The sequence below is a fragment of the Diabrotica undecimpunctata genome, chromosome 3 (assembly GCF_040954645.1).
Source record: "Diabrotica undecimpunctata isolate CICGRU chromosome 3, icDiaUnde3, whole genome shotgun sequence".
In the NCBI taxonomy this organism is placed as follows: domain Eukaryota; kingdom Metazoa; phylum Arthropoda; class Insecta; order Coleoptera; family Chrysomelidae; genus Diabrotica; species Diabrotica undecimpunctata.
Window position 1 is genome coordinate 43357851 of NC_092805.1, and position 21182 is coordinate 43379032.

At 33.8% G+C, this 21182-nt stretch overlaps 2 protein-coding genes across 2 annotated transcripts in view; both read left to right on the forward strand.

Moving 5' to 3' along the window:
• Positions 1-21182, forward strand: part of LOC140436747 (synaptic plasticity regulator PANTS) — a 145315-nt gene that overhangs the window by 27915 nt on the left and 96218 nt on the right. The gene's annotated exons all lie outside the window — the stretch shown is intronic.
• Positions 136-19745, forward strand: LOC140436738 (T-cell immunomodulatory protein). Its single transcript, XM_072525803.1, has 5 exons — positions 136-524; positions 1950-2294; positions 2409-2707; positions 6341-6824; positions 17090-19745. The coding sequence occupies exons 1-5, from the start codon at positions 245-247 to the stop codon at positions 17509-17511; spliced, it is 1830 nt and encodes a 609-aa protein (XP_072381904.1). The 5' UTR covers positions 136-244; the 3' UTR covers positions 17512-19745.

Here is a 21182-nt window from a genome sequence, read left to right on the forward strand (position 1 = left end):
GAATATAGAATATAGACGCTAAGCGTCCATGTAAGAACTAAGAAATAAGTAACGAGGACGAGGAATAAGAATTAAAATAGAAACAAAAACAAATATTGTCATAATTTACAAGTGGCAACATTGAAACATCTGGCCTCCATCATTGTCACATGTCAGAAATAAAAAACAAAACGTCAAGTCAAACTAAAAATTTTTCATATAAACAAAAAGAATGTAATTTTATGAGTCATTTAAAAAATTTACCATGGGTACTATCAAAAATGTGATAGTTGTATTTTTAACTCTACAAATATTTGTTGTAACATGTAGCGACATTACAAAACTTGCTTTTGGCCAATTTACCCATGGACTTCCAGCAGCTTTTGGAGACTTTAACTCTGATGAACTTACAGATGTGTTTGTGTTAACTAATAAAGAACAAACACTCCATATTCTTCTAGCTTATGCAGAAGAACCATTGCTTCGACCAGCACCTACACTTAATTGCACATTTAAAAACCACAAGATCACCAGTGTTGTACCAGGTAAAAATTTAAAAGTTCTCATTAGTTACTGTAATGGCATGTTTGTTATTCATTAAAGATATATAATAAAAAATACATGTATGTAATATAAAAACTGACAATAATGAAATGTGAAATGGTGTGCCAAGCATGTGGCAAAATAATTAAAATAGATGGTCATGTAAAGTAACAGATTAGAAACCAAAAGAAACAAAAATATATAGATGCAGGCCCCAGAAACGATGAGTAGATGACATCTGAACTACAGCAGAGAAAAAAATGGATATGTAAGGCACATGAAATCAGTAGATAAATTTGTGTGAGACCTATGTCCAGGGTTCAATGAATATGGATTTAAAAAAAGATTTTAAATAGTGTGTTTTTGTGTTGTAATATTTAAATATAGGCCTTACGGGCCCATAGGTTAGAGATAAAATAGATAATTATTGTCGAAAACTCTTTGGAAGTCAAGTCTTCTTCACATCCATTTCACAATAAAATCAAGCCCTTTGTTATCTTTGGTATTATAAAGTGTAAAATTTACATTCCCAAATGTAAGGACTGTAAGTCCTTAGAAAATACTGTGTGTTAATATTTAGTATATTTCACATTTTAAAATCAAATGCAAATCAAATTAATTTTGTTCAATGTTTTCATTTTTGTATCCAATACAGACATTGCAACAATCTTTTAGAGGTATATAAGGTTTTGAAGATGTTGCTTATAATATACCAGGTATATTGCTTTCTGTGCAGTGTTTTCATAAAATTTATAGAACTGCGATTTTGATTTCCACACTGATCTCAGGTACAATTTAAATGGACTGACATGACAGTAATGAGATTCTGATTTAAAAGTATTATCAAAAAAGTATGAAAGACATGTCTTTTAAAGCAATATATGAAAGATCAGCAAAAACATGTATGTACTATCCTTTTTAAAATAAAATTCATTTGAAAATTTTCTCCTAGTAGTCTCTTCAACACTTTTTCTTCTTTTGGCTTGTTTAATTTCTAATGTACATTTTACATATTTTTTTCTTTCCATTCTTCCTAAAAATTTCTATTATGTTGATAACAATATGCAGTTAATTAAACTTTTTCTTTTACTCAATTTAAAGCTGATTCTATTTTTGATTAATTTTGGCAGTTTTTTCACAGCATATATCAATTTCCTCTCATAGAGTTTTCTACCAAAATATTCATCCTGTTTCTCTTTCTCTACAATCACTCTAGTTTTATAGATTATCTTATGTTCATACCTGATTTCATTGGTTCCATGTTCATTTGAAAAATACTTTCTATGTTACAGATAACTAATTTCTGACAAAGAGGAATTTGGTCTGGTAGTAGTAATAGCAAAATTCCAGAAAGTTGTAGAGTTACTGCATTTACAGATTATAATGACAGAATTTACCATATTATTTTCATCCACTGTTGTTTTTAGGTGATTTTGATGGAGATGCCTTGATGGATGTGTTAATAACTACTATTAGAACTGATACCTGGATTAACAATGCGAGAACAAGTATTTATATTCTATGGGGAGGTAATACTACCTTCAATTGTCCAGAGATTGAAGAGCCTCCATTTATTGAAATGCTAGGGCAACCATTGGCAATTGATTATAATCAAGATATGATCATTGATTTGTTTGGAGAAGACACTGAAAAACAAAAAGCCTTCTGGGTTTTTGATAAAAACAGAACTGAGCCTAAGAAAGTGTTGATGAAGCACCATAATAAATTTCCAAAGGCAGAACTCATGAAGCCCCATGCTCATGCATTTTTAGGTAATCAAACAATGATATGCAATTCTACTTAAGCTTATACAAATATACATCTAACCTAAATATAATTTATAATGAGCAAATTAGTTCAATTAATTTTCATTTATTTGTTTTCAGATCTTAATGATGACTATATGGCAGATCTGTTCATAACTACAGTAGACAATTTTGAGATATGGCTAGGTATAGAAGAGTCAAATCCAAAGAAACCCAAATTTAAATATAATTCTAAAATTGACCATCCCATCAATCCCAAAACTGGTAAAAAGGCGCTTGTAATAGGCCAGTCTCTTTTTGTTGATGTTGAATTAAAAGGAAAAGTTGATTTAGTAACACCTGTTTGTTATGACTGGAGCTGTCAGAATGGTGCTTTGTTACTTTATTCGACCACACAACAAAACTGGATTGATTTGCAGGTAACAAAATGTTGATGTGTGATGCAATAAAAATTGCATTAATTCTAAAAACAAATATATCTTATAATTACGAAATATTTTCCATTATATTCCAAATATTTTTATCTTAGAATCAGTTCATAAACTGCACGACAACAAACAGAAAAGAAGACACATTATTTTATTCTATATGTGCGAATAAATCCGCTCAAATATATAAAACTATTTAAAAATATTTTTTATTGGGTAATAAAAGGTCAACTCCACATATTTGCCAATGTTGCAAAACATATAAATATATAAATGACAACAGTGTTATTGTCTCATATGCATAAGAGACATATCCAGTATCCAAGAGACGTCAGGCAGTGCCACCTAAATGGCTGAGCGATTTAAGAAACATACGAAGCAACACTGTTGTTGTACACACTTTTCTAACTTCCTAGATGGTCGTATTTATATAGGCGATAAGGCGGATTTAGACCACTATCTGGTAACAAACTACATATAAGAATATCACATGCAAGTGATAAATCCCCTGAAATATGGTGGAAGTACAAATGTTGGAAAGATATCAAGATCAATTATTTTATAACCACCATGGATACAAAGTGCAAGCCCACCATACACATAGGATGCATGTAAAGAAATCTTAATGCATGCATCAAATCACATCATAGGAAGGGAAGAATTGTCTAAAAGCACTGATATGTTGAATGCTGAATGTGAGCAACCCACAAGAAAGAAGAGCCATGCATACAGGCTTATGCAAAAAAGCAACACTGTTTGGTGAAAATGAAAAAATTAACTCTTGAATATTATAAGGAGCTTAGAAGAGATCAGAAATAATGTCCACAAGAGCATTAAAAGGAAGTTTAAGACTAAAATGCTTGAAGAACTGGAAGCCCTAAGAAATCAGAACGTGACAAGAAACTTTTATAGAAAGATAAATAGTCTAAGAAAATCATTTAAACCGAGATTACATCTGTGTAGGGAGAAGCAAGGAAATAGCTAATATGGAGAAAATACTTGAGATGGATGGAACCTTTTAAGAATTTGCTTTGTACTGATTATGATAATGATCTAGAAATACATAAATGAGAATGCAGTTGATCCACCCACTATATGGAAACTAATTAAACAATCCACTAAAGAATAGTTAAGTGCCAGTAAATGATGAAATTCCCTCACAACTGTACAAATATGGAGTAGAACACTTAACAAACACAATCTACAAAGTAATAGCAAGAATATAAGAAGAAGATCAAATGTCTGAAGAATTGAATATTAGTTCGCTCTGCCAATTACACAAAAAAGGCGATCAGCTTGAATGTGAGAATTACAGAGGGATAACACTCTTGAATAAAATATGTAAAATACTATCTAACATAATTTATACATGGCTGAGCCCATAGATTGAAAAAAAATTCGGTGAATATCAAAGTGGATTCAGACCTGGTCAGTCCACAGTAGAACAGATATTTGTATAAGACTCACCCTTTAACATTGGGAACTATAATTTTCAAGTTTTTATCGTGTTTTTATCGTGAAAATGTCATAAGGCGAAGAAAATGGACATGGCTAGGCCACAAACTTCGTAGATCTCCAGTTAACATTGCCAGTACAGCGCTGGATTGGAATCCTCAAGACCGATGGAAAGTAAGCAGACCTAAAAACTTGGAAAATGATATAATCGTTTAAAAAATAACAGTTACATGATTACTTTATATAAGTTTTGTTAAGGCAATATTAATTTTTATTCTACAATGAACTGCAGTGGATTTAAATATTATGTTACACTCATGTATCATATAAATATTTTAGAAGGAATAATGTAACAGTAATTTTGCAACACTGTTTAAAAGTTAGACTCGCAATGCCAACATATGTGTATTGTGTCTCACTCATATTCAAACAATTAAGTGTTATCTTTGTTCCACATAACATAACGTATATGGTATTTGAAAACTTGCCATATCGGTATACAATAAATACAACCAAACAGCCGAAGCTGTAGATGTAGTTACTGCCACAAAAATTAGATGTCTACAGAAAGCAGGACATCTGGTCAGAGCAAATGAAACCTACCCTAAAGAGATCCTGTATTGGCGAAACCTGAATTGAATCGAGAAATAAACTTAAGAATAAGAATAATAAATTAAGAAGGTCAAGAGCAACTGAGGTCAATTAGCAACTGAGAGGTCGAGACTCAACTAGGGCCCTAGCACCAATGACGATGATGATTGAGCATGTTTTCAAAGAAATGAGTGTATATGGAATATAGAGGAGAAGCAGAACATATGTAGTGTATAGTACATAAGTTTTGTTTGCAAGTTTATCTTTAAACCAACGAAGATCATAAAGAATGTCTAAGATTGACCAAAGAATCAAGAGAACTGCTGTCCACTTCACTTTTAGTTGCGGTCTTAGACACTAGCAACTCGCCAAAATAGTGGAATCACTACTTCAAAATAGACTATTCTACGTGAGTCTTGAGGGGAGAAAAGTAGCTGGCGAACCCAAACAACGACTTGGCTCATGGTAATGTACTAGCACCTATACTTTTCAACCTCTACACCAATGAACAATAAACTATAATAATTTGATCTCTAATTATTATAAAGAAAATTCGCTAAGATCATATCCAACTAAAACTCCGGTCTGCTCTTTCCACCTAGTCCCTACGGACCAAAAGCAAACTCAACATCATCTGGAATAATAGCACAGCGAAAAACAAACATACTTCGGAGTCACACTAGACCGGTCGTTAACACACAGTTTCCATTGTGAAAAAAAAAAACTCCAAAGACGATGGATGCACGTATTAACCTTTTAAGGAAAATTCACGGTCCTGACGGACCACGAATTCACCGAAAGATCCAAACAAGCCTTCGACAACCACCACCCCCTGTTTGGCTACGAACCATATTCTGGCAGACTAAAATCAAGAAAGCGCTTGCTTGGCGCCTTGCTAGGGATACCACCAACCTGTTACCCACTAACAGAAACTCGGCGCTCATTGAATGCTCGATGTGGCGCATGCTCAATTGTTTAAGAACTGGCGTAGCACCGACCAAATCAAACCTTTTCAAAGGTTAGGTCGCTCCGCGACTGCGGAGCAACACAGAACATGGAGCAGCTACTAGTCTGCCCAAACTTCTCGCATAGGTGTACTGTCAACGACTTATGGACAGGCAACCAATTAGCATTGGACACAGCCCAATAGTGGACCCAGAAACTATAGTTTTCCGGACACGAAAAAGTATAAGTGTAGTTGTGGTTCAGTATACGTTGTAAAAACAAAACACAGGATAAATACTCTCTTGACTGAAGAATACATAAGAGGAACTGTGACCCTATTTACTGTGAAAGATCAGCTGTTGTAGAAAACAATTAGAAGAACGCTGTTGTTGCCAATGATGTTAAGACCGGTGGAACATTTTCTTTGATAATGGGTATCGCAGTTGAAATGTCAGTAAGAAATAATTCCAGGCCATGGTCTCTAAAATGAAAATATTGATATATGGATTATTAAAAAAAATAGATTATGTTTTGAGTTAATTTTTAATTATATTCCAATGGGTAAATAAAATTAAATAAAAACAAGTAGTTTTTTGTATCTAGTGACAGCTGTATATATTATTTTCATTCTAGGTAAATTTTAAAGATGATTACCAAAGCGTATGGACATTTTACAAAAATGAAAACTCTAAATACACTGACGTAATCACCCTAAGAAGCGGCGATTTCAATATGGACGGCTATCCAGACATTTTAGCTACTTTAACCCCAGTATCAAATAATACACCACAATCTTTCCTTTTAGAGAACGTCCCGTGTCAAAACTATTGTGGTTCTCTAAAACGGACGTATGAAGTTCGATGGTCCTCTTTAAATCCATTTAAAAATGGTACAATAATGGCAGCGTTCTTTGATTTCTACCAGGACGGTATTCTTGATTGCATTGTTGTCCAATCAGTTGCTGGGGAGTATAAGACCGCAGCTTTCAAGAATAGTTTGGATTATGATGCCAATTTCATCAAGGTTATGGTACTCACCGGGTTGACTAATAAGAATAACCCCATGATGATGGGTCGAGTGGGGAAGAAACGAAGAACGTATGGAACAAATTTACCAGGTAATTTGAAACATGTACTCTAATTAATTTCAAAACAAGTTATTAATCAATCAATATTAGTATATATTACATGATTCACTTAGAACATGTTTTGTTAAAAGTTCCTCCCTACATTTTTTTTATTTTTTCTTTCTATTTTCTTCTATTCTGTGAGTCGTTCCTCAAATATTCTTTCTTTATGTTTTAGTTTTATTTAATATTATTACTCCATATTAATCGTAGACTCACTTTTGTACTCTTCTTTGTGGAAATAATTGTGTTATTCTTTCAGTTCCTATTCTTTCTATAGGTCTTAGCCAACCTACTCTCGGTCACTTTATAAATTTCTAGCTCATTTCTGTATTAATTTCTCCGTAATTTGAGCGGCGAACCTCCGATAAGTGTTTTAATTTTGTCTCCTTCTTCTTCGTCCTTCTTTTATGTAGGCTTTAAAGCCTCTTTCTTCTTCAATGTTAGCCTCCAAATTGTTTAAATTATCGCACCATCTTTTTCTTGATCTACCAATACTTCTTCATCCATTTGGTGACTTATCTCCTGCTATTCGTACTATCCTACCCTCTTCCATTCTACTAATGTGTTCGTTCCACTCCTGTTTCCGTTTTGTCACCTATTCATTTATGTCTTCTATATTGCATGCTCTTCTTATGTTTTCGCTTCTCTCCCTATCCAACAGACTTTTCCCTGATATTCGTCGGAGTATTTTCATCTCTGTTGTTTCTAGTAGTCGTCTCGTTTTAGATGTGTCAGGTCTTGTCTCCGTTGTGTATGTTAATATAGGTCTAATTGCTGCTTTATAGATTCTTGTTTTTGTATCTTGTCTTAGGTGTTTGTTCTTCCAGATTGTGTCATTAGAAGATTCCGCCGCTTTACTTGCTTTTAAGCTTTGTTGTCGTACTTCTTTTTCAACATCTCTGTAACTAGTTATATCTATTCCCAGATATCTAAACCTTGCTTCCTGCTTTATTATTTTCCCATCAATTTCGATTTTACATCGTAGTGGGTATTTAGATGTCATACATTTGGTTTTTTTCTGCTGATATTATCATATTGTATTTCTTGGCTGTTGTGTTTAAGATGTGTGTTAATCTTTGGAGCTCGTCTTCTGTCTCGGCTCTTTCTTAATGCGGCGTCGTCTGCATAACATAATATTTGGATTTCTTTGTTCCCCATTCTGTAACCATGACCTTTACGTACTGCTTGTATTATTACGTCCATTATTATATTAAAGAGAAGTGGGCTTAGCGAGTCACCCTGTCTGACTCTGCTTTGTACTGATATACACTGTGTTAGTTTTTCATTTATCTTTGCCTGTATTCGATTATGGAAGTAGATGTTTTCGATGGTTTGTATAATATTGATTGATATGTTTCTTTTATACAGTAGATGTAAGACGTCCTCGACTTGGATGCGATCGAAAGCCTTTGTCAGGTATATAAAACATAGATATGCTGGTTTATTGTACTTAATCTCCTTTCTTTAACATTGGTATCATTATGCTGTTTCTCCATGCGTCTGGTATCTTGCAGTACAATATTAGTTTTTGTATAAATTTTGTCATCTCTAGGGTTATACTTTCTCCTCCGTGTTTTAGAAGCTCGTTGGTTATTCCGTCTGGTCCTGGTGACTTTCTATTTTTGAGTGAATTTATGGCTATCTCTACTTCCTGAAAACTGATTTCTATTTCGTGTCTTAATTCAGGTACGTTATTGTGTTGATTATTATTTTTATTCCTTTAAACAGTTCCGTCAGGTATCTTTCCCATTCGTTGGCTGGTATGTTATTGTGTTCCTTCCATTCTGCCATTTCTTTTCACTAGTTTCTTATGAATCTCCATATTTGTTTTTGTGTACCGTAGAAGTCGCTTTCCATCCTTTTTGTAAACTGTTCCCAGTGTTCATTTTTTGTTCTTCTTACCAACTGCTTTGTTTCATTTCGTATTCTTCTAGAGGTGTCTCGGGATTTTTGAGTATTTGATGTTTTCTACTTCGTGTAGGCCTCTCGTTTCTCTATATATTTCTCTTTTATTTCTTTTCTGAACCATGGTGTATTGTTGTTGTTGTTGTTTTTAATTTTCTCCCAGCTCGCGTTTATATCTTCGATGTCGTCTATTTGTTTCAGCTGTATCTTCTGTGCTAGCCTTCTTTGGTACATTTCTCTTGTAGAGTCGTTCCACAGTGATTCTACATTGAATTTTTCCTCGGTAATTTCCTGTAGAAAATGTTTTGGTGTTATTTTCATTCTTATCTTTGCTAGTACTAGTTTGTGTTCACTCCCTGCGTCTGCTGAGTTTAAAGTTCGGATATCTAGAATTTGCTTTGGGTGGATTTTTCTATTAGTGACTATAAAATCAATCATATATTTATGCCCCTTGGAGTTTCCAAATGTATATTTATACTGGAGCTTATGGTCGAAAAATGTATTATTGATTCTCAGTTCGTTAAAAGCACAGAGATTGTTAATGTTAATTGGAACATGGAACATGGAACTGTTAATTTTGATTATACACAAAATGGTTATTTTTTTTTTAATCGTAAGCTACCAGTGGGATATTTGTTTTTACTTTAAAATTTGTGTTGCAGATTTTTGAATCTCTCTTTTTAACCAATTCTACATTAAAATTTAATATTTAAAGAGTTTTCTGGAAAGTTTCAGATTTCCAAATTGTTGGATCAAATAGGTATAGCAATTTTTATACGGCACGCGACTATCGCGCAACTTCGTTTATTCATAATATGTGTAATACGCGCAAGGAAAATGATTTTATTTTCGAGAGAAGCTTCTCAACTCTTTGACAGTCGACTAAATTTGTTTATAATTGCGATAGTTTGACAATTTTTCGTAAATAATCTATGTAATAATAGTTTTGGTAATAAAATTTTATTATTAATTATCTTCTGCAAGTAACGTTGTTTCAGTAATTTTTGATGACTATCAGTTGATTAATAATAAATAATAGTTTTTCTTTATTACTAAATATATAAGAGCATGTACATAAAATGCAGCAGTCTAATTCGGAATCGAAGCCTGGAGAAAAAATATTATTCGTGCAGGAATGTTTTCTTGTACATATACAAAAATTATTTTGTAAATACTCCGTCGCAGTACTTATTGCCATGGAAAAAATAAGTACATAACTAAATCTAAATACAATTCTATAAAACTATTTATTACATTTGTAAATAAAAAAAATCTTAATAATTAAATGTTCATAGATGTAAACTTTGAAATAACTTTTCCAGAATAAATGACTTTTTTAAATCAGTACAAAGCTTAATTGAATCATTTTAATGTAGCGATAAATCGGGAAAAATTTTGTATAAATCAGACAAAGGAAAGATATTTTTTGAGTTAAAATACAAACTACGAGTAATTTACATGTTGGTCGAAGAACAATAATTTTCCTACGAATACAGTATTGTGGGTAAAAATCCTACTCTTGCCAAAAATAAAAAAAAGATAATTTTTATAAATATACTAGTGATTTTGCCTGTCACCATGTGACGGAGGATCCAATCAATTGCCATCTACAGTCATTCCACTCAATTTTTTCTGGCTTCCTCCTTTTTAAGGCTAGGACGACAACAAACTGATATTGTAGTCTGTTGTACAACTTTCATAACAAATAATTCACTTTAGAAGAATCGCTGAACTTTTGCGTAAAGTCGTCTTATGAAATCGATCTACGTACAAAAACCAGCGTAATTCTAGTTTGTAAATTCATTTGTTGGGAAACCTCGAGTTTTGTATTATATTTTTTACCGATCACCAAATTCGCAGCTAATATTTTAGGATCAACAAACTTTCAAAGAAATGTTCAAAGCAATGAAAGAGCTAGGAATAAAAAATCAGTTGGTAAATTTAACAAACTCTTACTAACGCTTGAAAAAGTTGAATGTAGAGTACGAATTCAGGGCGAACTGTCTGAACCTTTTAAAACAAATAATGGGCTGCGCCAGGGAGACCCTCTCTCCTGTATACTGTTCAATCTGGCTCTGGAAAAAGTAATACGTATGTCACAAATCACAATCACTGGTTCAATATATAATAAATCAGTGCAAATCCTGACCTATGCTGATGATACGAGGCGTGTTTTTTAAGTAAGTACCGTTTTGGAATTAAAAAAAGACGTGCAAAGATATGGCAATAATTTTATTTTTACATGAAAGCCTGTACCTTAATCTACTTTTCTACATAATTTCCGTGAATATTGAGGCACTTGTCATAACGTGGCACCAGTTTTTGAATACCCTCCTGATAAAATTCTGCCGCCTGACTTGTTAACCACTGCATCACAAATGTTTTGACTTCGTTATCGTCTTGAAGACGCTGACCGCCCAGGTGTTTCTTCAAGTGCTGGAACAAATGGTAGTCGCTGGGCGCCAGATCAGGGCTATATGAAGGATGATCTAGAGTTTCCCATTTAAATGATTTGATGAGATCTTTGGTCTGATTAGCCACATGTGGACGGGCATTGTCATGCAGCAAAACGATACCGTTACTCAACTTGCCACGTCTTTTGTTCTGGATTGCACGACGCAGATTTTTCAATGTCTCACAATAAGACGCTGCATTGATTGTCTCATTACGAGGTAGAAACTCCACTAGCAATACTCCTTTTCTGTCCCAAAAAACTGTGCACATGATTTTCCGGGCAGAAATTGTTTGCTTAAACTTCACTCTTTTGGGTGATGATGAATGTCGCCATTCCATGGATTGTTGTTTCGATTTTGGTGTGACGTAGGCCACCCACGTTTCGTCACCAGTAACAATTTGGTCTAAAAAATCTTCACCTTCACTGTGGTGCCGCTCAAGGAAAGTCAATACACTGCCTAAACGTTGGGTTTTGTGCAAATCGCTCAACATTTTTGGAACCCAACGTGAACACAATTTCCGGTAATTCAAGTTCTCGGCAACAATGCGATACAAAACACTACGAGAATACTGAAGAAAGCAGTCGGACAATGATGAAATTGTAAAGCGTCTGTTTTCTCTCACCTTTTCGTCCACTTTCTGCACTAAATTTTCATTAACGACCGAAGGACGCCCACTCCGTTCTTCATCATGCACATTTGTGCGGCCATCTTTAAATGCTCTCACCCATTTCCTTGCCATTCCATCACTCATAATGTTTTGTCCGTAAACTGCAACAATCTCACGATGAATATCGATCGGTTTTACGCCTTTAGCACTAAGAAATCGTATAACAGCCCGTACTTCACAATCAGCGTGACTCACGATTGTTGGAGGCATCTTAAACACTGGAGTAAACAAGTATACAATGAAGAATCAGACTGTAATGGCATCAGTGCGTAGACAAGAGATGTAGGTAACCAGCGCTCATGCGCGGAACGCCGACCGTAGCGCTGCGGCGGCGGAATCGCAAAACGGTACTTACTTAAAAAATATGCCTCATATCAATATGGTTGCGAGAACGGAAAATGCTGTAACAGAGTCGTATGTAGCATTAAAAGAATCAGCTACAAGAATGAGTTTAATAATAAACACCAACAAAACGAAGTATAAGAAAATAAGCACGCAACCACAAGTCCTAGGCCACTCGTTATAGAAGTCATCGAAGCAGTGAACGAATTTGTATACCTGGGAGCGCTCCTTAACAGTGAAAATAATACTACCGCAGAGATAAACCACAGAATTTGCACGGCCAACAGATGCTATTTTGGACTCAATCTCCTCCTTAAGTCCATAATTATATCGAGAAATACAAAAATCAAACTCTACAAAACAATAATACGCCCTGTTCTAACATATGGTTCAGAGACCTGGACTCAATAACAAAAAAATAATGAAAACGTGTTAGGATGTTTCGAAAGACAAGTACTAAGGCGAATCTATGAAGCAGTGAATGACAATGGAGTGTGGAGAAGACGATACAACTTCGAACTTTATAGAATATACCAGGAACCTGATATCGTAAAACATATTAAGATAGGACGTCTGAGGTGGATAGGATATGTCAGTGTGGCCCAACCTTTTAGACGTTGCGGGCCGTATTAAATTTGAAATTATTATAAAGGGCCAGAGAACTCGACTCGTTCAAAAAAGTTTTAAAAAATAATATACAAACGAAATATTATTTACAAGTATTTTATTATGATTTACAATTTACATGTTATGTTTAAAATTTAACATAAAATAAAAAATCAATGGGATATTTGAGGCAAGGGTTTATCCTCTACTAACTTTTGCACATCTATATCTATGCTAATCGTAGTGAATCTATTACACGCTTCCAGAGAATCGTTTTCCATGCAATTACGTGTTTTAGATTTAATATGCTTCAAAGCAGAAAATGTACTTTCACATATATACGTACTACCAAACATTGAATGGAAATTTTAAATATAATAAAAACAATAAAATTAGAATATCTCGGACATATTACACGTGGAGAGAAATACACCTTGCTCCAACTGATTATGCAGGGAAAGATCCAAGGAAAGAGAAGCATAGGGAGGCGTAGAATGTCATGGCTGCGCAACCTGAGAGAGTGGTACGGATGTACATCAAATGAACTTTTCAGAGCAGCCGTCTCAAAAGTCCGAATAGCTATGATGATTGCCGACCTCCGCCGCGGAGATGGCACTTGAAGAAGAAGAAGAAACATTGAATATAGTTTCAACGCAAAGTTACGAGGTTTAGGAAAACTATCCTTGGAGACTAATTTCGAAAAGGTACTAATGTCTTCATTTTTCTTTGCTTGAAAAAACGAACCGGACTGTAGTTCGCACAGCTCTAATTGGTATTCTGCTGATTGGTTCTGAATGTTGACTCCCATTGGATTGTTAAAAAGCTCAAGATCGGGTTTTAGCGCATCAAATTCCGAAAACATTTCATCGAATTCTCTTTTTATTTCTGTAAGAACTTTTGTAAACCTCGAGAAATCGACCATGGTTTCTTCTTGATTTATTTCGAAACACGCAGGATAATGTGTGAGGTCGTTTATTTTCATGCAGTTCTCGAAAAGATCAAGTTTTTTGCGAAATGTCTCAATTTGACCAACCAACTGTGATACTGTCTTATTTTTCCCCTGGAGTTGTAGGTTTAATGTGTTCAAGTGAGAGGTACAAAACAACCACCACAGCAACTGATATTAGACAATGAAAGAATTGAACACGTGGATTCGTACATCTACTTGGGAACAACAGTTAACTCAAATTGGGATCAAGCGAAGGAAATACGTATAAGAGTAGAAAAGGCAAGAGCATCGTTCACTAGCATGAAGCAAATTTTCACCTCTAAAAGCCTCACCCTACCTCTCAAAATTCGACTTCTGAAATGTTATGTATTCCCGGTTTTGTTATATGGAATGGAGGCGTGGACAATGACCGCAACATTGATGAAAAAAGTAGAGGCCTTCGAAATGTGGGCTTACCGACGTATATTACGTATATCCTGGACTGAGCACGTGACCAACGAAGAGGTACTACGCCGGATAGGTAAAGAGAGAGAGAGATAGGAATAAGTATAAAGAAAAGAAAGTTGGAATACTTGGGTCACGTTATGAGACATAATAAATATAGAGTACTACAGCTGATCGTTCAAGGGAAAATAGACAGCAGAAGGGGTCCAGGGAGGAGAAGACACTCGTGGCTCCAAAACTTGCGGCAATGGTTCGGATTGTTATCTGCTGAACTATTCAGACCTGCCGTAAACAAAGTCAGAATAGCCATGTTGATTGCCAACGTTCGGAACGGACAAGGCACATGAAGAAGAAGTGAGAGGTAATGTCTGTTAGAAATGCCAGTTCATGAAGAAATGTTTTGTTCTTAAGCTTTGTTATAAATACGTCCGTGTTAATAATAATTTCCGTTTAAAAAAACAGTAGGATCTCTTTTCTTAAAGAAAAAAAATTTCTAAGTCATTTACCTGCACTCAACCAGCGTATCTCTGAATGTAGGGGGACGTCCTTATATTCAGTATTTAATTCCTCCAAGAAAGAGATGAATTTTCGGTGTCGCTGAAGCTCTGTTTCCTCCTCTTAAGCTGTTTACTATCTGCATTACAGTTTTCATACTATCGTTGATTTTAATTATCTTTCCGCAGAGAGCCTCTTGACGGATAATGCAATGAAACATAACAAAGTTAACGCCATTTTCCCGCAAAAGTCCAGCCAATCTCGTTATGCGTCCCGTCATTGCTTTTGCTCCGTCAGTGCAAACGCAAGAGCACTTTTGAAAACCACCTATATTTTTCACAGCGTTACTAACTGCTTCAAATATATTTATACCTTTGGTCCCGTCTTCCATGTGGTGCTGTTTTAGAAGTTCCTCAGTTACACAAAAATCTTGATCACTGATGCATCTAACAAAAATTAATAGCTGAAGAAGTAGTACAAACAATCACGAACTGTGTCGACCATTTTTTTAAATACGTGATACAGTTTGATGGAAAACTGAAACACATTGAAAATTTTTGGCCATCTTTTCATCTCCAAAGGATCGCGCCATTTTAACGACACACCGCTTGATCATTTTTCCGTCCCTAAATGCTTTTTTACTTTTGACAAGCTCTAAACATACTTCGTATGATGCTGCTAAGCTTGATGACTGAACAGCTGTCGGTTTTGTAAATAGAGATTTTTGTTTATTCAATTTAGCTTTATGTTCTTTTACGAGTATTGCGAGCTTCACCTTGATATTTGTCGTATTTTGTTTTGTGCTGGGTTTCCTAATGCCTACTAATATTGTATTCTTTTGATACCGCCAGTACTTGACAACAAATAATGCACTGAGGTTTGCCTTTTAATTCGATGAAGAAATATTGATTTTCCTATTTTCCTTGGAACGTACGATTCTCTTCGAAAATTTTGCGTTTTTTGGCACTACTCATTCTGAATTTAACATTCAATTTATTCGCCACTGTTAATTCAACACGACACGTGCAGCTGACTGAAGCTAACTGTCCGCTCATCGGGAGTGGGTGTTCAAGGTTAACTACTTTCTTAAGATTACGGAAAGTTAGACAGGGTTGGAACAGGTAAAAGTTATCAATGGAAATATTTTTGAAATGTGTTTGCGGGGGCCGCAGTTTAACGAGCCTCGGGCCGCATGCGGCCCGCGTGCCTGAGGTTGGATCACACTGGGATATGTAATGCGGATGGAACAAAATACCCCGCTAGAAAAACGCTCCTTGATAGACCCATTGGTCAGAGAAGAAGAGGAAAACCCAGAACAAGGTTCCTTGATAACATCGATTAATACACGAGAAATATGGTGAAAAAAAAATAAAAATATAATTATGGTTATAATACGTGCTTGGTGGAGAAAGTCGATGGATAGGGACGACTGGAGAGAAATTCTTGAGGAGGCTAGGACCCACGCGGGGTTGTAAAGCCAGAATGATGATGACAAACTTTCAAAATAATTAAAAATTAAATGTTTAAAACAATAAACTTCTTGTATGTAAACACATAAATATTTAATTAATTGTCAAAGAAATCACACAAATGTTTTAATATCTTTTGATTATAGTTTTTGGGGGGACAGAAAAAAATTAAATTATGTAAAGAAAAATTTATTAACAAATAAAAAAAATGTGTATTAATGATTCTTTTGAGGTTTCTCTATAACGCTAAAATATTATACATATAAGGTTAATTGAAACATCTTCAACTTCAGAAAGTTCAATAATGTCTTCATTAACTTTATTTAGCAATTAATCTTCAAAATTGTCTTTTTGATCTCTCGCTAGGTTATAGAATGTTGCTGTAGATTAGAACGGTTGAATCTTTTCGACTTAAAAGCAACTTCGATTGGATAAAATAGTACCCAAACCTTTTCTTCCATACATAAAAAGTTCTGTTACATATCTGGTTTTAATATGGAATTTGTTATAGAAATTTTCTTCATGGATTGTTTAGTGTACTCCTTAAAAATGGCTTCACTGTATAATCAGAATCTCCAAGTAACAACTCATTTCTATTATATCCATTTAAACTTTTTATTAAGAATACAGAATTATTTATAACTACACTCATGGACAAAAATATCGAATATTTTGGAATTTTATCGGAATGTCGATGAATATAGATTTAACTGTCCGGGAACGGTATGTCCCTACTCGAAACATTACTTACATGAGTTTTGGTCTGCAATAACCAGCTAACTGATTACCCATACCCGGGAACTATCCCACTTTAAGTTAAAAATGTTAAATAAAAAGTCATTTTTTATAAGTAATGTAGGTAGTAATTTATTAAAAATTATAGGTCATAAAATAAATCCTTTTAAAACTTTTGATTTTAGGTCCTTCCATATCTTACAAAACAACAACACAAGAAGGCAATATCCGTCACGGACTCTCATGTCAGCTTCCCCAATCGGCTCATTTTAGTCTCAGCCTTCCATATACAATCTTTGGTCTAGGCCGAACGCCAAATTTTGTAGACAAAGTCACAGTTGGACTTTCAAACTACTCCAAAGACTGGACCCAAATCATCCCGAATTCTCAAATGGTAGTCATACCGTGGCCTACCACCGAGCCTTACAAATGGAAAGCTCAACTGTTTGTGACGCCCAGCAAACTGATCCTAATGTCAGTCGCGGCCTTGACTACCGTATGTGGTTTGATTACTGTGATAATTGGCGTCCTGCACTGGAAAGAGCGACAGGAGGACAAGAAGGAGAGGTTGTCGGAGTCCCATAGGTTCCATTTCGATGCAATGTGATTTTATTAGTATTATACATTAATATTTTAGATTTTCAGGATTATTATTAAGCAAAAAATGCTAACATTTGTTATTTTAACAAACATTTCATAACTCCATTGTATAGACAAGCTTTGTCAAGGGATTTAACAATACATCTGCTTTCCAAATAACTTTATTTTCAGTTTTATCTCGTACTCTGTATATATCCATTAATAGTATTTCCTCTATATTCGGAATTTCGAATAGAATTCATCGAATCTAATACCATTATCAGAATTGGAATTTTTTTCTTTTCCTCTATTATTTTTTAATATGTACGCTGAAAAAATTGCTATGACCTAGACTAGAACACACTAAAACAAATTATAAAAGATTCCTAAAAAGCGTAAACAAATAGTAAAAGAACAGATATAAAAATAATAAGATCTATACCCACCATCTGTTTACTGTATTCTGTCGACCGTTTTGGAGGTCTACAATATACAATTCGCCTCAGGTCTTAAGTACTGGGTAGCCAACTAAGAACGGCTCTCGTCCATATCTCGAGAATGGACCATAATACAGGCTCGGGATAAAAATGTTTGTAATAAAAGTAGTCTCAAGAGAAATCTCTAATCTATTTAGTGTTGTAGGTACACTACTAGATGACGTAAATAAACAACGAAAAATTAAAAAAAAAAAAACAAAACTTAGCGAAAACTTACCAAATTAAAGGACACTGGAAAATATTTGATTTTATAAGTTTTAGTTTACCTTTTTAAATAAGAGGTAGGGGAGAATGGGAACCTTGTTATAGAAAGACGCCTATAACCTCGGTTTCGCTTAACCGATCTTTGCAAACTTGGTGTTATTAAAACAGTTTTTTTTTTCAGTAATTAAAAAATGACAGTTTTAGAATTATAATAAGTAACGTTAGGGGGCTGTATTTTTGTTCTTTGTAAATCTAGTTTCCTCTATATCAAATAGAATGCACTTTTAACTGTGGATTATAAAAGAACAAATTATTACGTTGGAAACAAAATTCTTGTATAGTTTAGAGAAAATTTTTAATAAAATACTTTAAAACTATTAGAATAATTTTGTTTTTAACATAACAAAAACAAAATAATTTGTTTCTTGTTCTAAAACTTGTATTTTCCGAGCCCTGCACAATCGTGGTTAATTTCCAGAATATATTAAATTCCATAAGACAATATCTTCATCCAAAAACACTTAATTATTCTAAATAAATACATGACATTATTCTGACAAAATTCTTTTAAATGTCAATTGATAAATTATTGTTTGTGTTATTATTGCATTTATCTAGTAGTAACAAATAGGAGAACATTTGATTTAGATGACCAATATCAGTTCTATGATTCATTGCATTATTATTTTGGCAAATATAGGCCATTTCAAGAAAAAGTCTTTTGGTGGTGTTACTTTCCTGTTCTACTACTTTGATGTTATTATAATCTATCTAATGTCCATTTTTAAATACATGTTCACCCAATGCACTTTTTTCAGGATGCAGTCTATTATCTGACTTGTGGGATGTAATGCGGTCTTTAAGGCATCTTGATGTTTGACATAGTATACTTGTTCACATGATCCGCACGGTATACAGTAAACAACATCCGTTAAAGACAAGAGTGCGGATTGGTCTTTAAGTTTAGAAAAAACTTTGTTAACTGTTAGTACCGTTTTATGTGCAATAATATTTTATATATATATATATATATATATATATATATATATATATATATATATTCGAAGCTACTAGCCCTTTAGCTTTTAGGTCATTAATAGATATGTTTATTCAAATTTTAATTTGACATATTCAGTGCAATTTTGTTCTCAGAATATTTGGAGAGTGGTTATGAAAAAATTTAGGTTTTGAAGCAGAAAGTAAAGCTGATTCATATGAAGACAACCACTTTTATACTTATGACCTTATTACTTTTTATATTTACAACCAATTTATCCATTAATCCCTTAAATTCTATATAATCCTGAAGTTTAATAGTTCAATATAGGAATGAAGAAACAAGAACCTTACATAAATTCCAATTCGTTTAATAGGTTATAAAAATATTTTGTTTAAATATTTAGAAGTAATATATATTTGTTGTTATTTTAGAATTATAGTAATTATAAATAGATACATTAAAATGATTGCCAAAAAAACTCATGTGCTAGATTTATTTTCAGAGACAGTATAGTATTAGTTTTAGGTTTTTAGTTATTTAATAAATTATTTAATAATGCAATTTTTTATTTCGTTTAACGGACCTATGGCCTTAAATCAGGCAGTCTGTTTATACTCAATTTACTATCCCTAAAAAAGCATAGAAGTAATTTATACAGTGGCGGCTTTTGGGGGTAGGCAGGATAAGCCGGGCCTACCCAATAATTTTAAGAGCTTTAAAATTGAAAAACATATATTCAAAAATTATGTTAATGCATGTAAATAACTTTTAAATGTACTAAATCACTCAATACATTAACGTCTGTTAAAACAACTATGTTATTATATTACCACAGAAAGCATCGAATCGTATTCAGGCATTTTAAATATCATTAATAGGCCCGATCGTAACTGGCCGACCCAGCTCACATAAGATCCCCGTACAAAAAGCGTTTGAAGTTAAGCAGCTTGCCGGACAACGATTTATATTGTCGTGTTTATGCTTGCTGTTTAGGCACCAGACGATCGGGCCTACGTCGACCATCGTTGTCACTTGTAATGTAATTATCGAATTGTAATATAAATTTTCTTTTAAATTATGATAAAAAAATGTGTAATAATCTATAATTGTAACATATTTTTAAACAAACAACACAATTGCAAACAAGTGCACGGTTACTCAAATAAATTTTAAAAAATTCGTAAAATTCGAAGAAAAAAAATCCCATTTGTATCATTTCTATATCGCCTGATTGTATGCAACTTACATATGTGAGATTGTTTTATAACTGATACAATAAAAATGAGTTTTTATGACGCTTTACGAAGTTGCAGTAATAATAATGTTGATAGTGAGTGTTTGGACATTGTTGTTTCACTATTGGAATCGCCATTATCTAGAAGAACTGAAATTGATAGAAAAAAAAATATTATGAATGAAAGGCCTACTCTAACATTGCGTATTGACAAAAAAGATGGGAAAAAGGTTGTCTGGAAGTATTACGAAAAACAGACTATATTGTTGACCGTGTTTATTATTTTCTAATAAGAAATGTGTATGGACTTGTGAAGGATACTTTGATTTGAAAAATATGTCTGCCTCCTTAAAAAAACACTCCAGTTGCAAGGAACATTTAAGTAATTTCCTGTACTTTAAGGAAGTACAGAAGAAGGCGTTTTCTGTTCGCAATTTGCTAGATGAAAAATTTAAAATCGCAAAAATTGGATACAACGCAGAAGTTGAAATGAACAGAGAAATCATTAAAAAATTAGTTAGGGGGAGGTCATGACCCCGTGACCCCTTCCTCTGGATCCGTCACTGATTACACATAGCTATATATAATTTGCTGGCTTGGCCTACCCAAAATTTTACCACACCAGCCGCCACTGAATTTATATCCTACTTAGAAGGATATTTCAATCGCAAATTTAAAATATATAAGCTAATGAATCTATTTTCTTCACTATTATTGAAAAACGAAATTCTAAAGGATATACAAGCACCTTCTCATATCAGTTG

Coding starts and splice junctions, on each gene's coding strand:
- LOC140436738 (XM_072525803.1), top strand. CDS start 245: ATGGGTACTATCAAAAATGTGATAGTTGTATTTTTAACTCTACAAATA. Junction 525..1,949: donor GATCACCAGTGTTGTACCAG/GTAAAAATTTAA, acceptor TGTTGTTTTTAG/GTGATTTTGATGGAGATGCC. Junction 6,825..17,089: donor GTATGGAACAAATTTACCAG/GTAATTTGAAAC, acceptor TTTTGATTTTAG/GTCCTTCCATATCTTACAAA.